At 42.9% G+C, this 16493-nt stretch overlaps 1 protein-coding gene across 2 annotated transcripts in view; it reads left to right on the forward strand.

Annotated features, from left to right (window-relative positions):
- LOC111218969 (disco-interacting protein 2 homolog B-A) overlaps positions 1-16283 on the forward strand; it is a 41339-nt gene extending 25056 nt beyond the window's left edge. For both annotated transcript variants that reach the window (XM_022741478.1, XM_022741479.1), the window contains 30 exons: positions 178-375; positions 1038-1129; positions 1213-1323; positions 1942-2065; positions 2424-2533; positions 3006-3108; positions 3424-3488; positions 3605-3818; positions 3941-4055; positions 4759-4898; positions 5068-5204; positions 5820-5900; positions 5999-6126; positions 6678-6792; positions 7061-7262; positions 7477-7589; positions 9544-9624; positions 9823-9946; positions 10093-10214; positions 10800-10911; positions 11935-12044; positions 12262-12392; positions 12528-12696; positions 13164-13334; positions 13474-13535; positions 13665-13722; positions 13851-13925; positions 14086-14260; positions 14526-14649; positions 15251-16283. In XM_022741478.1, the coding sequence (XP_022597199.1) occupies positions 178-375; positions 1038-1129; positions 1213-1323; positions 1942-2065; positions 2424-2533; positions 3006-3108; positions 3424-3488; positions 3605-3818; positions 3941-4055; positions 4759-4898; positions 5068-5204; positions 5820-5900; positions 5999-6126; positions 6678-6792; positions 7061-7262; positions 7477-7589; positions 9544-9624; positions 9823-9946; positions 10093-10214; positions 10800-10911; positions 11935-12044; positions 12262-12392; positions 12528-12696; positions 13164-13334; positions 13474-13535; positions 13665-13722; positions 13851-13925; positions 14086-14260; positions 14526-14649; positions 15251-15503 (3815 nt within the window). In that variant the 3' untranslated portion in view covers positions 15504-16283. The remainder of the gene's footprint in view (positions 1-177; positions 376-1037; positions 1130-1212; positions 1324-1941; positions 2066-2423; positions 2534-3005; positions 3109-3423; positions 3489-3604; positions 3819-3940; positions 4056-4758; positions 4899-5067; positions 5205-5819; positions 5901-5998; positions 6127-6677; positions 6793-7060; positions 7263-7476; positions 7590-9543; positions 9625-9822; positions 9947-10092; positions 10215-10799; positions 10912-11934; positions 12045-12261; positions 12393-12527; positions 12697-13163; positions 13335-13473; positions 13536-13664; positions 13723-13850; positions 13926-14085; positions 14261-14525; positions 14650-15250) is intronic.
- Positions 16284-16493: the final 210 nt, after the last annotated feature.

Here is a 16493-nt window from a genome sequence, read left to right on the forward strand (position 1 = left end):
AGACCACACTGGTCAGAAATTACATGCAAATCCTCTTGGCTGTTGACAAGCTTATTCATTGCCCACAGCTTTGTGTGGTTACGCAGTTCTTTTGGAAAATACCCAGATGCTTGTGACATACCAGTTATGTTGTTCACTGTGTTATTGCTACTTATCTGTGTCTCTTTTGATGCTCAGTTCCCCAGCCGGACCCTAACACCCCGAAGCCTGAGGGACGTCAAATCATTCCGGTGAAAGGGGAGCCCCTCGGGGTGGTCAGTAACTGGCCCCCTGCCCTGCAGGCTGCTCTGGCCCGCTGGGGGGCCACCCAGGCCAAGAGTCCTGCCCTCACTGCTCTGGACATCACTGGCAAACCCCTCTACACACTCACATACGGTGAGCCACAACTCCACTCATGGTTTTTGTTTAACCTCTCAGTTTATGAAGATAGATGTTTAAATGTTCATATTACTGTGTCCACTCGGCCTGCACAATTAATCACAATATAATTGAAATCGCACCATGGCCAAGTGCAATAGCCAAATCGCAGGTGCAGCAATTTTTTTGATAAAGGTCAAATTTGTCACATTGCTGTGCGTTGTTAGCACCATAAGCATGGTGATGCTACAGAGACGCCCCGGCCTACCAAACATATTCTCCAGACGTACAGGAACATGTTTGTTTGTTACAAGACTCAACAAAAATCACATCAACATTTTAAATTTCTTTCAGTGAAAATAAAATGCAAAAATGACCATTCCAACTGAAATCGCAATTGCGATATCTGCCAAAAATAATCGCAATATGATTTTTTTTTTTTTTTTTTTTTTTGCATATTGTGCAGCCCTAGTGTCCACAAAATGTAAATGTGAGATGTATTTTTGCATATGATCTGGTTGAATAAATGATTCACTGAGAAGAGAAACACCTACAGTACATTTCCCATGTGAAGCTACAGTGGGTTGTGCGGTTCAACTATCCCGGAAAAGTTATGCCACATTTATACATGGTAAATAAACAACAGACATTTTAAAATCATCATTCACTTCTGTTCACAGGCAAACTGTGGAGTCGCAGTCTGAAGTTGGCCTATACACTGCTGAATAAACTGGGCACCAAGACTGAGCCTGTCCTACAACCTGGAGATCGGGTAAGAGTCTGTCAGTCACCACTCTGTATGTAAAGTATGAAGGACCAAGGAAAAGGAAAATAAGTTTTCTGGTTTTTTCTCAGGTGGCGTTGGTGTATCCCAACAGTGACCCTGGCATGTTCTGGGTGGCTTTCTATGGCTGCCTGTTAGCCGAGGTCATCCCTGTGCCCATAGAGGTACCACTGTCACGACAGGTAACGATGTCACTGCTGTCAAGTGAATTCCTCTGTTGTGATCGCTCACATGTAATACTACGTTGTATAATAAAAGACCATTCATAGATTGAGAATGATGCAACCAAACACTTAATAATTCAGTCAGGTCGTAATTTATACTCACAATGTGCCAGAAGCATTCACTCGCCAAAGAGGCAAATATCAGTCAGGATTCTGTGGCACTTAATGAAAGATAATCGTATCGTGTCCGATGATTGTATCTGAGCAGCTGTTTTATTTATTACTTATTTTATAAAAACAGCAAGGCATTTAATGCCACGTATGTTGGAGCTACAAAAGAAACTTTTTTCACAACGTTGTGACATTTTTTTAGACTAAATCGAGAAAATAATCAGCAGTTTAATCAGTAATGAAAGTGTTCGTTAGTCGCAGCCTACAGTGATGCTTCTGATCATCACTGGGTATATGATGTAAATAAAGCGTCATTACTCTCATGTCCACAAAGACAATATGGATTTATTAGATGACCAGCATATTGACAGAAAGACTGTATGCATGTCTTTTAATTGTCACAGTCGTGTACATGTGTGTCTCCCAGTGTGCCCTAAGTGTCTTCACTCTTGTCTCTCTCTGCAGGATGCAGGCAGCCAGCAGATTGGCTTCCTGTTGGGCAGCTGCGGTGTTAGTCTGGCGCTGACCAGTGAGGTGTGTCTCAAAGGGCTTCCCAAGACACCAAACGGAGAGATCATCCAGTTCAAAGGTCAGTCAGCCTAAACGCACCATTGCCAACACTGCTGGCTCAGCAGGAGACATCTCTGTCTCAGTCTCTTTGGGAGCCATTAGATAGACTCATTAAGGGGAATATACAGTGTGATGTTCAAAGGCCAATGTAGGGACGAAACGTGTGAGTGGGCAGCTGTGTTTCACTCTGCTTGTTAAATATTGGCTGCTCACCTTTGGCCTTTTTAAAACCAGGAGGTTGCAGGGTGAACATTGTCGGTTTATGGCCACTCCAAATTAGTGTGCCTAAACTCACTTTCTTTTTATTCCACTGTGTCAGCTAAAATATTTCTGTATGTTTGTTTGTGGTGTTGTGGTGTTGTGATTATGTTGACCAGGATGGCCAAGGATGAAATGGGTAGTGACAGACACCAAGTACCTGACCAAACCATCCAAAGACTGGCAGCCTCACATCCCCACCGCCAACACAGACACCGCCTACATAGAGGTACTCTTCAAAACATTAAATATTTCAGTAGTTGTAGTATTACTCTTTTGGTTATGATGAATTTTATTTGATTTTACTGATCAGAGGTACATCACAGAAAGGTGTGGTTCCTATTTATATTATACTTCTATTTATTAATCCTCATGCAGGACTTCTATGGCTGTTTTAAATTAGGCTCACAGGCTAATTTGTTTAAGAAACTTGGGACTCTTTTTGTTTTACACTTTTTGTCCACTTCATTAATATTATTATTAGTTTTTTCTTTTTTTTCCCATGGTCTGAATCCTTGTATTTACGCTGTGTTTATGTGTCCTAAGAAAATAACTTACTAACTAATAATAATTTAAAACTCTTAGACAAGTGCTATATATCTAATGTGTTTTATTATTATTGGTTTGTTTCCAGGTTGCTTATGCTTGCATTAAATATTGTCAATGTCTGTGTTTGTTTTTCTGTGTCTCTTCCACCAAAGTACAAAGCGAGTAAGGAAGGAACAGTGATGGGAGTCGCTGTGTCCAAGATCTCCATGCTGACCCACTGTCAGGCCCTGACCCAGGCCTGTAACTACTGTGAAGGTCAGCACTCCGTGCAACATAGATATCCCTTTCTTCTCTCCCTCTATCTGTCTCTCATACTCTTGTGTGTGTGAGGGTGAGATGGTGCAGCATTATAAACTAAGCATTAAAGCAAATTTTACAACCTCTTGAGCTCTTCAGCAGGACGTTCCATCGGCTGCATGTCCTATAATTAATTTTCACTCTGTCCTCCTCAGAGAAAGAGTCAGAAACGCATGGCATGAAAACCACAGAGAAGATTAGGATTAGGATCAGTTAGCTAGTGACTGCACATACAGTATCTTCGCTGATGTCTTCTTGTGTTTTCTCTCGTAGGGGAGACGTTGGTCAATGTGTTGGACTGTAAGAAGGATATGGGAATGTGGCATGGCGTCTTAACGGTGAGGCTGAATGCAACATTTTGTAACTGTATATCCAGATTACCTGAAATTTAGTATGAAGTGCAGTGTGACATTGATAATATGTGTGTTTTTTGTTGTTTTTTTTTTCCTTGCAGAGTGTCATGAATAGAATCCACACCATCACAGTGCCATATGCTGTCATGAAAGCCTGTCCTATGTCCTGGGTGCAGAGGGTCCACATTCACAAAGCACGTGTGGCCTTGGTGAAGTGCCGTGACCTCCACTGGGCCATGATGGCCCACAAGGAACAGAGAGACACCAACTTGTCCTCTATACGTATGCTGATTGTAGCAGATGGAGCAAACCCATGTGAGTCACTTGTCCTGCACAAACACCGTCCCTTTGTAATAGGGACTTGTATTATTTAGGTTGAGAGTTTTAACTATAACTGCTCTGTTGTGCTAATGTTTTCACCCATTGTTTTTCATCAGGGTCTGTGTCGTCATGTGACGCCTTCCTGAATGTGTTCCAGTCTCATGGTCTGAAGCCTGAGGTCATTTGTCCATGCGCCACCTCTCCTGAGGCCTTGACTGTGGCCATACGCAGGTACGACATCTGCATCCTCTCATGTTCCTGGAAGAGCTGCTGTGGCATGTGGGAGTCCAAAACTAGTGCAGTTTTGTCTCTTCATTGTTTCAGTTGTGTTTGTTTTGTTTTTTTATAGTTTACACCTGTCATGTAACTGATTACCCACAAGTGTAGGAAGTAAAGCTTGTAGGAGGCAGACTGAGTGAGAGGAACAAATACACGGATGTAAGCAGAGACCTGTGGTTTGACACCAACTGGCATGACCTTTGTACTTGGTTACTCACAAAATCACATCTCCAGTCAACATCATACATTTCTTAGATCAAGTTAAAAATCAGGCTAAAATAATTTCACTACTTTAAGGGTAAACCAATTCATTTACAAGGATTATTTGAGAAGAAAGTGTAACTTTTTGAAAAACCACCAAAACATGTGCTATGCCTTTTTTTTTTTTTTTAACCCTCTGCACTTTTACTATGAGGCTGGCTTCCTGTCTGGCTTGTTTTTTTTCTGATGCCATCACTTCTCTGTTTTAAGTTTTAATGTCATCTGTATACCAACAACTGGAATCTATACAAATAAGTTCTTATAATTTGAAACACATCAAATCCAAAATTTAGAATATACAGTATAGCATTGATCATAAAATATATATATATATATATATATATATATACAATAAAAAATAATAATTAAAAATACACATTTTTTTCCCTTGTAGACCTGGTGCACGAGGAGCTCCACTGCCTGCCAGGGCCATCCTGTCCATGGGCGGGCTGAGCCACGGCGTGATCAGAGTGAACACAGAGGACAAAAACTCTGCGCTCACCGTTCAGGATGTGGGCCACATCATGCCTGGAGGTTAGCAACTGCAGTTGGTTCTAATTGGCGCAGCTTAAGTGCAGCAGCTGCCACATTTACTGTGCATTATTAACCTCATCTTTGTTCACCGCCCCCTACAACATCAGAATGCAGGGTCCTAAACAAACTGTACGTAATGTGTGTGTTGTGAATTGTCCGTGTGTTTCAGCTCTGATGTGCATTGTGAAACCTGACGGGTCTCCTCAGCTGTGCAAGACAGACGAAATAGGAGAGATTGTGATCAACTCTCGGGCTGGAGGCACCATGTACTATGGCCTGCCTGGTGTCACAAAGAACACATTTGAGGTCTGTCAAAGTTAAAAAGCCGTGTTTCAGAACTGCCTGTATGACTCCTTACACATCTGTTCCTGATACACTGATCTCTATGTACAATAACTGCCGAAATAATGAAGCAGAGTGTAAAAACATGTAACATGCTGTGGTAGTTAAGTAAGTATTTGGTATGAGGCAAAATACATCCCTTCTTGAAAAGTTATTCTAATTAATGAACTTTCTGGTGATGTGTCTGTGTGTATGCTGCCTCTTGTCTGATGTGCGCTGGGATCAGCTCCAGTCCTCCGCATCCCTGCTCAGAATAAGCTGGTTGAGAAAATGGATGGATGGTGAAGGAGCACTGACTTAAATGATCCACTAGATGGAGCCACATACATCAGTTGCATTGTATTTTTTCTCTTGTTTACTGATTAAGAGGCTGCATAAGACTCTGTTTACATACAGAAATATATCATTTCTGTCTTTGACTTTTAATCCTTGTAGACAATAAACCAGCCCTTAACAACAGTAAAAATATAACTGCGGGATATCTCAGTTCTTTTGGTATACTTTTGAAATCTAATGACAGGGTGAGTTTTATTTTGCACCTGTTTGAGTCCAGTTTTTGATCTCACTGCCAATCTGTAGGTGATCCCTGTCAACCAAGTTGGAGCACCCATTGGAGAAATTCCCTTTACTCGGACCGGCCTCCTGGGATTCGTAGGACCGGTAAGGAACGCATACACAAAAATAAAGAGGGTTAGTAAGTGAAATAAAGGTGGTGAGACTTGTATTTCCCTGCTGAGTTAAATATGTGTGCTCCACAGGGCAGTCTAGTGTTTGTTGTGGGGAAGATTGAAGGGCTGCTGATGGTGAGTGGGCGACGCCACAACGCAGACGACCTGGTGGCCACCGCGCTCGCAGTGGAGCCTGTCAAAACAGTTTACAGGGGGAGGTGAGATACCAACTGTTTCCTGTGAGCCAGTGTGTGTCTGTGTGTGTACAGTTGCAATTTCAACGTAACAGGAAGGAAGGAAGGAGGAAGACCATTCAAGCAATAAATGTACCCACAAAGATAAATAATCAATAATAAATTTGTGGTATTTTAAGTGAGAATAATAGCTCCAGTCTATCCCACCATAGCTGAATAATCCCTTTACTGGATCTCTTTACATCTGCAGGTCTTAAAAAGTCTGAAAAGGCTCTAAATTTACTTCCCTCAAAAAAACAAAAGTCTTGACCATTAACTCTTGCTTGCCATAGTTGGCATTTGTTGTAATTTTGTTGAGTGAAGTGTATACATGTATATTAGGGATGCCCCAATTGATTGTCCACTTAAATATACATTATACATTTATCTTTATCTTTTATATTCTTTTTTTATTGTTAATAAATGAATGTACTTGATAAATAATTGTAAGTCTTACATTTAACTGCAGAAACCTTGCTTTAGCACTCTACAGTCTGCGTCAGTGCGTTACACTAGAGTGTGTGTTTGTGCTGCAGGATCGCTGTGTTCTCAGTGACAGTGTTCTATGATGAGCGGATAGTGATTGTGGCAGAGCAGAGGCCTGATGCCAGTGAGGAGGACAGCTTCCAGTGGATGAGTCGAGTACTGCAGGTAAGTCACACCCCAATAACTGCCCCCCCCCCCGTTATGTCTTTAGTTATGTTTGAATGTGTTATGTGCATTTCAAAATCATGATGGATGAAATAAAAGTTCCTGTGTATTGTTCTCACAAACACTCAACTCTCAACAGAATTTTCTCTTAAGGAATTATGTATATCATATATATATATATATATATGATATATATAATATGATATGATATACTCTGTAAATTTTGCCTTTGTGACCCTGTATCCCATGATGCATATTCCCTGCACAGGCCATCGACAGTATCCACCAGGTCGGCCTGTACTGCCTCGCGCTCGTCCCAGCTAACACCCTCCCCAAGACGCCACTTGGAGGCATCCACATCTGTGAAACCAAGCAGAACTTTCTGGAGGGAAACCTTCACCCCTGTAATATCCTCATGTGCCCTCACACCTGTGTTACCAATCTACCCAAACCACGGCAGAAACAGCCAGGTAGGCCGCCTTCAACCATATCTACTGGTGCTTCTTACATAACAGTATCATAGATATTGTCATGTCAGTATGTGACATTCGACTCCTGATTCAATTTAATCCAGTCATCAGTTTGACAATTAATCAATCAAACACTGATGGGTTTTTGCTTCTATCGTGGGGTTTGTACTAAAGTATGTCACTGTATGTCCCTGATTGTCTCTCACTGGTTCAGTGGATGTTGGACCAGCTTCGATGCTTGTTGGCAACCTGGTGGCAGGGAAACGCATCGCCCAGGCTACAGGCAGAGAGCTGGGTGTGGTGGAGGACCAGGATCTGATCCGAAAGGTACTGAAACACAACCACCACACTCCCACTACACTGACCATGGAATAATCAAACTCTTAATAAGAGATGTAGCATCTTTCAGCACGATGTTTGTAAGACTTTAAATTGTTGATATCTAAATCGATTTATGCATCTGGAGAGTGAGACAAAATTTATAGTAATGTATTTTATATTGTTGCTTTTATTGCTTAGTCTCTGTATGTAACACACTATACAAGAGCTGTTTAATTAGTCGATTAGACGACAGAAAATGAATGAAGAACTATTTTGATAATCGATTATTTGTTTATAAAGCAAAAATGCCAAATATGTGATGGAAATTAATGGAAAAAAAACCCAGAACTATTAGTTGCATCTGTTCACTATATGAAACATACGCCTATTCAAATTAAACTGATGTATAAACTGCTCTGAATGGATGTCTTATCCTAAATCTGTTGTTCTGCCTTTACTTTGCTTGGGTTGGGCTTTAGCTCTGTATGTGGCCCACCATGATGGTAAGGCTCTAGTCTGGCCCCCACTTGTCTTTGCTTCTGCTACTTCTGTCAGCCAGATGTGCTTTTGCGGCCGCGACAGCCTGATGGCCACCAGCAACAGTTTTGACCCGGCGCACAGAGATGACTGTCCAGGCTGGCTCCATGGCCAGCAGGGGTCCACACACCGAAATTAATATAATACATTAAAAATGAAGTAAAATGATGTTCTGCATTTATAAGTGTCCAATAACAGACTCTCTCTGCCATCACTCTTTAAAATGGGAGCTGGCCAGCAGCCTACTAGCGGTAAATTAAGCCGACTGTAAGTGAATGAAAAAGAATCTGGAAGCGCAGACTTATTTTGCTTTAAGCAGGTAATTCAAACTTTGAGCGAACAATTATAAACTCCTTGCATATCACCAGTAGAAACCATGTTACTGTATATTGTGATGCATTATGCAAATATCATTATGCAAATATGTTAATTAGGAAGATTTTCGTGTGCACCTCTGCTCGCTGTGTTCACTGTGATGCTCCCATGTGTAGCATGGCTTGATGAGTGGTCAGAGCAGCCGGTCTGCATGATGTGACTCCTGATTCATTGTTGCCCAGAGCACGACCTGTCTGACTGAGAGAGTGGGTGGCACAAAGGATACCAACAGACAGTGATTTTAATGGCCAGCAATGTGACACTGCTGTAAATTATTTTTGTATGTCCAGAGAACGTCATGGTGTTAACTTTATTTGTTTTTTTTTCTTGTTGTTTTATTTATATGTGCTGCCTAATGTTCACTTGTCCTCTGCCTTTAAAGAACTTTGTTGCTTCCACTTCCTGTCCCGTTCTGCCCTGTGCACTGGCTAGGTCCTCAGCTTATTAACACTGCTGATCAAGACAGTAATAATGTGTTTAAGATTACTTATAAAATTAATTGTAAAACATAGCCAGTGGACTGTTCCCTTGAAGCCACTTTATTGAAGAAATTGTACACTGAGGCACTAATCTGCTGTGGAAAGTCTCTTTCAAAGTTGTCATGACCCTTTGTTTGAAAGACCCAAAGCTTGTCAGTTTTTGACAGTGGCTCCAATTTGCCTCCTACCAGGTGCAGATGGTCCCAGCATGACCCTACTCTTGGCAAAAAATATTCTCTGGACACTCCCGTCCTCCTGTTGTGTGCCTGTGTGTCTCTGTGTGAGAGGTCAAAAGCGTCACAGAATAACATATCTGTGATGCACTCTAAAATGTTTGCTCGTTCCCGGTCCTCACAAAGTCTGTTTGAAATGAATAAATGTATCTGTTGTCACTGAGAAGACCGTTTATTTGATTGTTCCCCGCTTTTATATGTTTCTGTTTTTTGATTGTTGAAGTATTATTTGCCACTGATGCACCTTTGTGGGATTTTTAATCGTGAAATAAATGTATTCATTCAATTCACCTTTTATGTTGATGTGATAACACATTCGTCTCTGTGCCTTTTCAGCACCAGTTCTTGTCTGAAGCTCTGCAGTGGAGAGCCCAAACCGACCCAGACCATGTCCTGTATGTGCTGCTCAATGCCAAGGTACATTAAACACACACACACACACACACACACACACACACACACACTCAATTATTTACCTCAATGCATCAGATAAATATACTGGCACAAACAATGCATAATTGTCTTTCTTTTATCTTGGAAATGGTGCCATGGTGCTAATGGTGATCCATTTTGTTGGTTGTATGTTCAGCTGCACTTCCTCTGTTTTTGCTCTAGGGGGTGGCAGTGTGCACAGCCACTTGTGCTCAGCTACACAAGAGAGCAGAGAAAATTACAGCCACCCTAATGGAGAGAGGAGGCCTCAACACAGGAGACAATGTGGTGCTGCTTTATCCCCCAGGTAAACACACACATACATTCACCCCCTCATCATCGTAGATGGCCATCCTTCCTTATTTTTCCATTTCTTTTAATGTAACAGCACCGCTGTTTAATATGCCTGTAATTTTAGCTCACAAGGTTCCCGTCCATCTCTTACTTCTGCAGGTATTGACCTGATAGCTGCCTTCTATGGTTGTCTCTATGCGGGGGTCATCCCTGTGACAGTGAGGCCGCCTCACCCACAGAACCTGGCTGCTACTCTCCCCACTGTCCGCATGATCATCGATGTGAGTACACAGCACCTGGACTGGGTGGTGAAAATCAAGTATTCATAAATAGTGTTCTCTGTTACAAAGTGTTTTTTTTTTTTTACCAGAAAATGATATGGTGTTTTTTGTGATGTGGTTGAACTGAGATTTTTGAAGAAACAACTACATCTTCAAACATATTTTAGTTTTCACTGAACCATACAGTATCTGTCCAAAACAAAACAAAAAAACAATTGTCCAGATTAGTAGAAGACATTATAACATAGCTGTCATTTGTCAATAGTAGATTACTCTCAAGCACCAAAACATGTATCTTACAGCTCAAAAGTGGTATGAACCTTACTTCAAGTGCCCTCAAGCAAGTAACTGAATCCCACCCAGACTCAGTGAAGTACTTCTGCTGTTGACCCCCATAACTGATTTCCCAGGAGGGAATCCAATAGAATTGAATTTTACCTCGGGGATCAATAAAGTATAACAATAACTAAATGCCTTTTATTTGAGTAAAAGCTCAAATGCAGGGTTTTCACTAGAGTTCACTGTGAAAACATGGTAGTTTGTGTATGGTGGTGAACTTCTCTGTGTGTTTGCTGTGTGTCGCAGGTGAGCAAAGCAGCCTGCATCCTCACCACTCAGCCTCTCATGAGGATCCTCAGGTCCAGGGAGGCTGCTGCCAGCGTCAACGTCAAGACGTGGCCCACGATCATTGACACAGGTGCGGGACTGTTGAGATGTGGAAGAACAGCTTAGAGGAATTAGGCACGATGACAAGCAGCTGAACACTTTATTCTTTATTCTTTATTTGGATCCCCATTAGCTTCCACACGGTGGTCGCTAGTCTTCCTGGGGTGCACACACATAAACACACTATATCAGTAAAGCAGAAAAAACAAAAGAAAAAAGCCAAATACAGAAAATAGTTAAATAACTAAAATGACTCTATATGTAAAACAATAAACTATAATAACTGACAATGAAAACTAAATCAAGATTTTCACAAATGCACATTAACAAGAAGGAAAATGAAGACAAAGGCACAGAAACCAGTAACATCTAGGTGACATTTATCAAATTCTGTTTTAGTGACCTCTTAAAAGAAAATCTATTCTTGGTCTGTCTGATGTAAAAGGGGAGCAGATTCCAATTAGAAGAAGCTCTATAAAGGACAGTTCTCTTCATGTCTTCATGCAATTTGTTCTTGGGCTCGGCAGCATCAGATGACCAGCGCTCACTTGACGTGTATTATACCCATGACAAAAAACTATATATACTAGTTTTTCGACAAAAAAAACACAGTTGCTTCAAGCATGACATTTTGTACTTTGTACTGTTTTTATGACTTGTCTTTTGGTTTCACACACATTTAGCACAAAAAATGTTTTCCCCCTTTGGCCACAAGGTGTCCTGTTTGCTCTTTGTCTAACTTTGAACATGCTGGGGAAATCTACTGTAGACTAAAAGCTACTCTCTAGCCCAAAATATATTCAGCCATTCAGTCATTTCTTAAATTAATAGTGCAATTCCCGAAGGTTGCTAATGAACAGAGTGGAACTGTGTGTGAAGGGTTGAAAATAAATGTTAAATGTTACAGGGAAATGGCGCATTTACATTGGAAATTGTACCGTCCTCCCACTCAACAAAAACACAGAACAGTTATCAGGTGGCAGCACATTCCCGACAGCAAACGGTCACACAAACAGTAAGAAAATAACAACAATCCTCTTCCCTCTCCTCCCAGATGATCTCCCCAGAAAGCGGCCTCCGCACATCTATAAACCTCCCACCGCTGAGATGCTGGCCTACCTGGACTTCAGTGTGTCCACCACAGGCATGTTGACTGGAGTCAAGGTAAATTACTTACAAATCAGACATATCATACATCACATGAAGCAAATCCGTTTGAATCTTTGACTTTGTACGGCTGCTTTCACATTCATTTACTGAAGGGCGAAGGTTTCTGCGCGCTCACCTTCAATCTGAGGTTTAGATTCTGTAACGAGTAAACTGCATTTTTGAGGCTCATACTGTGAAGGTTTGATGACAGTTTATATACGTTTCTCTCCAGATGTCTCATGCTGCCGTCAGTACACTGTGCCGCTCCATTAAGCTACAGTGTGAGCTCTACTCCTCACGCCAAATAGCCATCTGTCTGGACCCATACTGTGGCCTGGGCTTTGTCCTGTGGTGCCTCTCCAGGTAACACACACACACACACACACACACACACACACACACACACACACCCGCACATACAGACTTAATATCATATTTCATCTAACTATGGCCTGTAATTGTGGTGGTGTTGCTATAGCGAATCTGTTTTTGGTCCAGTGTTTACTCAGGTCACCAGTCCATCCTCATCCCTCCCCTGGAGCTGGAGAGCTCGCTGCCTCTGTGGCTGAGCACGCTCAGTCAGTACAAGATCAGAGACACCTTCTGCTCCTACTCTGTCATGGAGCTCTGCACCAAAGGCCTGGGCACCCAGACAGAGATGCTGAAGGTCAGAATCACACACACACACACACACACATTCATTTCTCACAGGAATCTGCTGCGAAGGCGACTAATAAACACCTGTCCCATAATTTTAAAATGATTGTGTTTTGGTGTAATGAGAACAATGACATTAGGCTGTAATCATTCAAACTGAGCAAATAAGCAAATAACTATCCACTATCCATTTTATGTAACAGACAAGTGCATGAAATGATAAAAAAAACAATAAGTAGAAAAGGTAAACTCAAATGAATTGTCAGAAGTTGAAATTCATGGTACTTATGAAACTGGAAGTGTTACATGTATCTGTAATAAATCTGGTCCTTGTGGTTCTTTATGTCTCACTTCTGTTGGAACCTCAAAGCACTTTGGATCAAAATGTCCATCAATGCTGAGTGCAAGTTTGTGTCAAGCTCCATCGACACTCCTCTGTTAAAAGTGTGAATAACCTTTAGCCGTGCGTGTCTCCAGGCGCGGGGTCTCAATCTGTCGTGCGTGCGGAGCTGTGTGGTGATAGCAGAGGAGCGCCCTCGTCTCGCTCTCACGCAGTCCTTCTCCAAGCTCTTCAAAGACCTCGGCCTGTCGCCGCGTGCCGTCAGCACGGCCTTCGGCTCCAGGGTCAACCTGGCCATCTGCCTGCAGGTTGGCTTCACACAGACACACACTGCGTCGTCTTATGAGTTCACGCTGCTTATCTTTACTTTTCCTAATTTGGATCATTGTTTGGTGCTGCATTACTGTAATAATTTCAGGGTGTTTATTTTCCTCTCTGCGACCTCAGGGTACTGCTGGACCAGACCCCTCCACAGTCTACGTTGACATGAAGTCACTGCGTCACGACAGGTAAGACTGGAGACCCTTATAACCAGTACTAAGGCAGCTACGGTCATCACATGATACGACATGGTGGAAACGAACCCGATGGGTCGTTCAGACCAAACAGAATGATTGACTTTTGTCCGTGTCCCTCAGGGTGAGGCTAGTGGAGCGAGGAGCGCCACAGAGTCTTCCGCTCATGGAGTCAGGCACTGTAAGTATTGATTATTGACCAGTAAAACTCATTTGTGTGGTGGTCACACTGGCCACAGACCCAGAGAGGTAATAGAAGTGGTCGTATTATCCCTCAAGCTAAAACCTCCTCTTATATTCTCCTCTAAGATCCTGCCGGGAGTGAGGGTCATCATAGTCAACCCAGAGACCAGAGGCCCGCTGGGAGATTCACATCTTGGGGAGGTGAGTGGGCAGAGAGGATCATGGGATAATGATATTTAAACTGGCTGACTGTGACTGGCTTCACTGGCACAGAGTTAAGCAAGCGTAGTTAGTTGTAACCGCAGTTTTTCTTCATTAGGTCAGATTTTAGACGTCACAGAAATATTGTGTCTTTGTTTAGATCTGGGTGAACAGTCCTCATAGCGCCAGCGGCTACTACACCATCTACGGGGAGGAGGGCCTGCAGGCGGATCACTTCAACACCAGACTCAGCTTTGGAGAGCCCCACACTCTGTGGGCCAGGACGGGCTACCTGGGCTTCATCAAGAGGACTGAGCTCCTGGATGCCAGCGGAGGTGAGAGGACGCATGATGAAAGTTACCAAGTTGGAATTTTTGGTTTCAGCAAATTCGCTGAAGTAAATATCAGTAAATTAAAGACACGTCGACACCTTCAAAAATCCAATATTGCTATAAAGCAGTTTTTCTCATTGAATTGTAGAATGGTCCATAGTGACAAAATATAAGCAGACAGGGATAGATAGCACAGTATTAGTGGTATATATTGTCAAATCACCATAACTGTAAATAATCAAATACTTTTGTCCTTTTTCTGCTACAGATCGTCATGACGCCTTGTTTGTGGTGGGATCCCTTGATGAAACATTGGAGTTGAGGGGTTTGCGTTATCATCCCATCGACATCGAGACATCTGTGTCCCGAGCCCACCGCAGCATCGCAGAGAGGTGAGGTTCAATCTGTTAGACTACGTCCACACTACCACGTCTGCATTTTAAAACTGCGTTTTCAAACGAAAATGATCTCCGTCCAGACCATCACACCTGAAAACACATACATGCATGAGCAATGACGTACACTCGGCATACACGAGCCGGTGTAAACAGGAAGCAGATTGTCTTCTCTGCAGTTGATTAGTTGGAAAAAATACAAGGAACGAGGAACAGCAACAGTTAAAACGTAAGATTTAACTCCTCAACAGCTGCTAGCAAAGACAACAAGGTCAGCAGTAATGATTGTATTTCATTATCCATGTTGCATTCACCACTGGTAGTCGAGGCTGATGAGACCCAATCAGGGAGCGACCGTGGGTGTCCACGTCATCGTTTCCAAAAGTCTCTGTTTTTGGTGTTTGACGTGTGGACGGGAGGTGAAAACGTAGCAAAAGAGATGTGTTTTAAAACGAAATCGTAGATATACATAGTAGTGGTCATGTGCACAGTGTGTAGTTGCCTTTGCACACTTTTCTATTTACTTAAAAAGACTGTAGTGGTAGACAGTGAAACAGACAATGGAACTGAAATCGGCTCGTGCTCTCTCGCTCCTCAGCGCTGTGTTTACATGGACCAACCTGCTGGTGGTGGTGGCGGAGCTGAGCGGCTCGGAGCAGGAGGCCTTGGACCTGGTGCCCCTCGTCACCAACGTGGTCCTGGAGGAGCACCACCTCATCGTCGGGGTGGTGGTCATCGTGGACCCCGGGGTGATCCCCATCAACTCCAGAGGAGAGAAGCAGAGGATGCACCTGCGAGACTCCTTCCTGGCAGACCAACTGGACCCCATCTACGTGGCCTACAACATGTGAACACCCCTCACCAACCGATGCAGAAAACTGAGCCAGGCTCTGAGGACAGACATGAGGGAGAAGGAATCGGGGTGTGTTCAGTAGCAGCCCCGATATTAAACCTCAGACACACATTCAAAACACCAAACAATGTGGGAATGCGAGTACAGTACCAGTGCTGTAATGAGAACGTGCTTCCCTCTGAAACTGTTCCTTCTTTGCTTCCACCTGCTCGAGCGCTGCAGTCCAGGTTCACTGAGATTTTCTCTCCTCTGAACAGTAGACACATCTGTCAACTGGAGGAAATTTGATCTTCATCCTCTTGTGCATCCCACTTCTCCCTAATAGCTCCAATTCATGTTTTTTATAAGACATTTTTAATTACATACTTTCATCAGAGAAAGAAATCCTACCCTCTTCCATTCCTTGGTTTTTATCCTGAACCATTCATCCCTGTGTTTATGTTTTGAACCCACTCGATTCTTGAAGGCAGGATGGTGCACTGGAACTGCTGAGAGGAGCTGGAACTTTGCCCCCCTTGCACTTTGAAGTCCTCGCACCTCTGAGTCCACTTCCTGTCTCACCTGCCTCGAGGGGACACCCCCCCACCCCCCACCCCCCCATGTCTGCTGCTGTCACAAGAGCAAATCCACAACAGTATTACAAAGTGCCACCAGCAAGTGCAGCCCAGAGGGGCGATCCTGTTGCATTACCTTCCTACCAGGTGCACCGTGGCTGTCGCCTCCAATCACATACTGTATTTGCCAGCAGACACGCTGTCGGCATTCACATGTTACAAAATGTCCTAAAAAAAAATACACCAGAGTTATTTGTTGGTGTGGGAAAAGAAAGACTCACTTCATAAATGTTACAAAGCTGGATAGTAAAGATGAAACAGATTCTTCATTTTCGCTGTAAGTAGGCCTCGGTCCGTTAGATAGTTCTCATGATTGTGATAGTACTAATACATTTTTTTTTAAAAGCACCAATTTTCAGAAGAAGAATTGAAGC

The sequence above is a fragment of the Seriola dumerili genome, unplaced genomic scaffold (genome assembly GCF_002260705.1).
Source record: "Seriola dumerili isolate Sdu_G_001 unplaced genomic scaffold, Sdu_1.0 BDQW01000056.1, whole genome shotgun sequence".
NCBI classification, from domain to species: domain Eukaryota; kingdom Metazoa; phylum Chordata; class Actinopteri; order Carangiformes; family Carangidae; genus Seriola; species Seriola dumerili.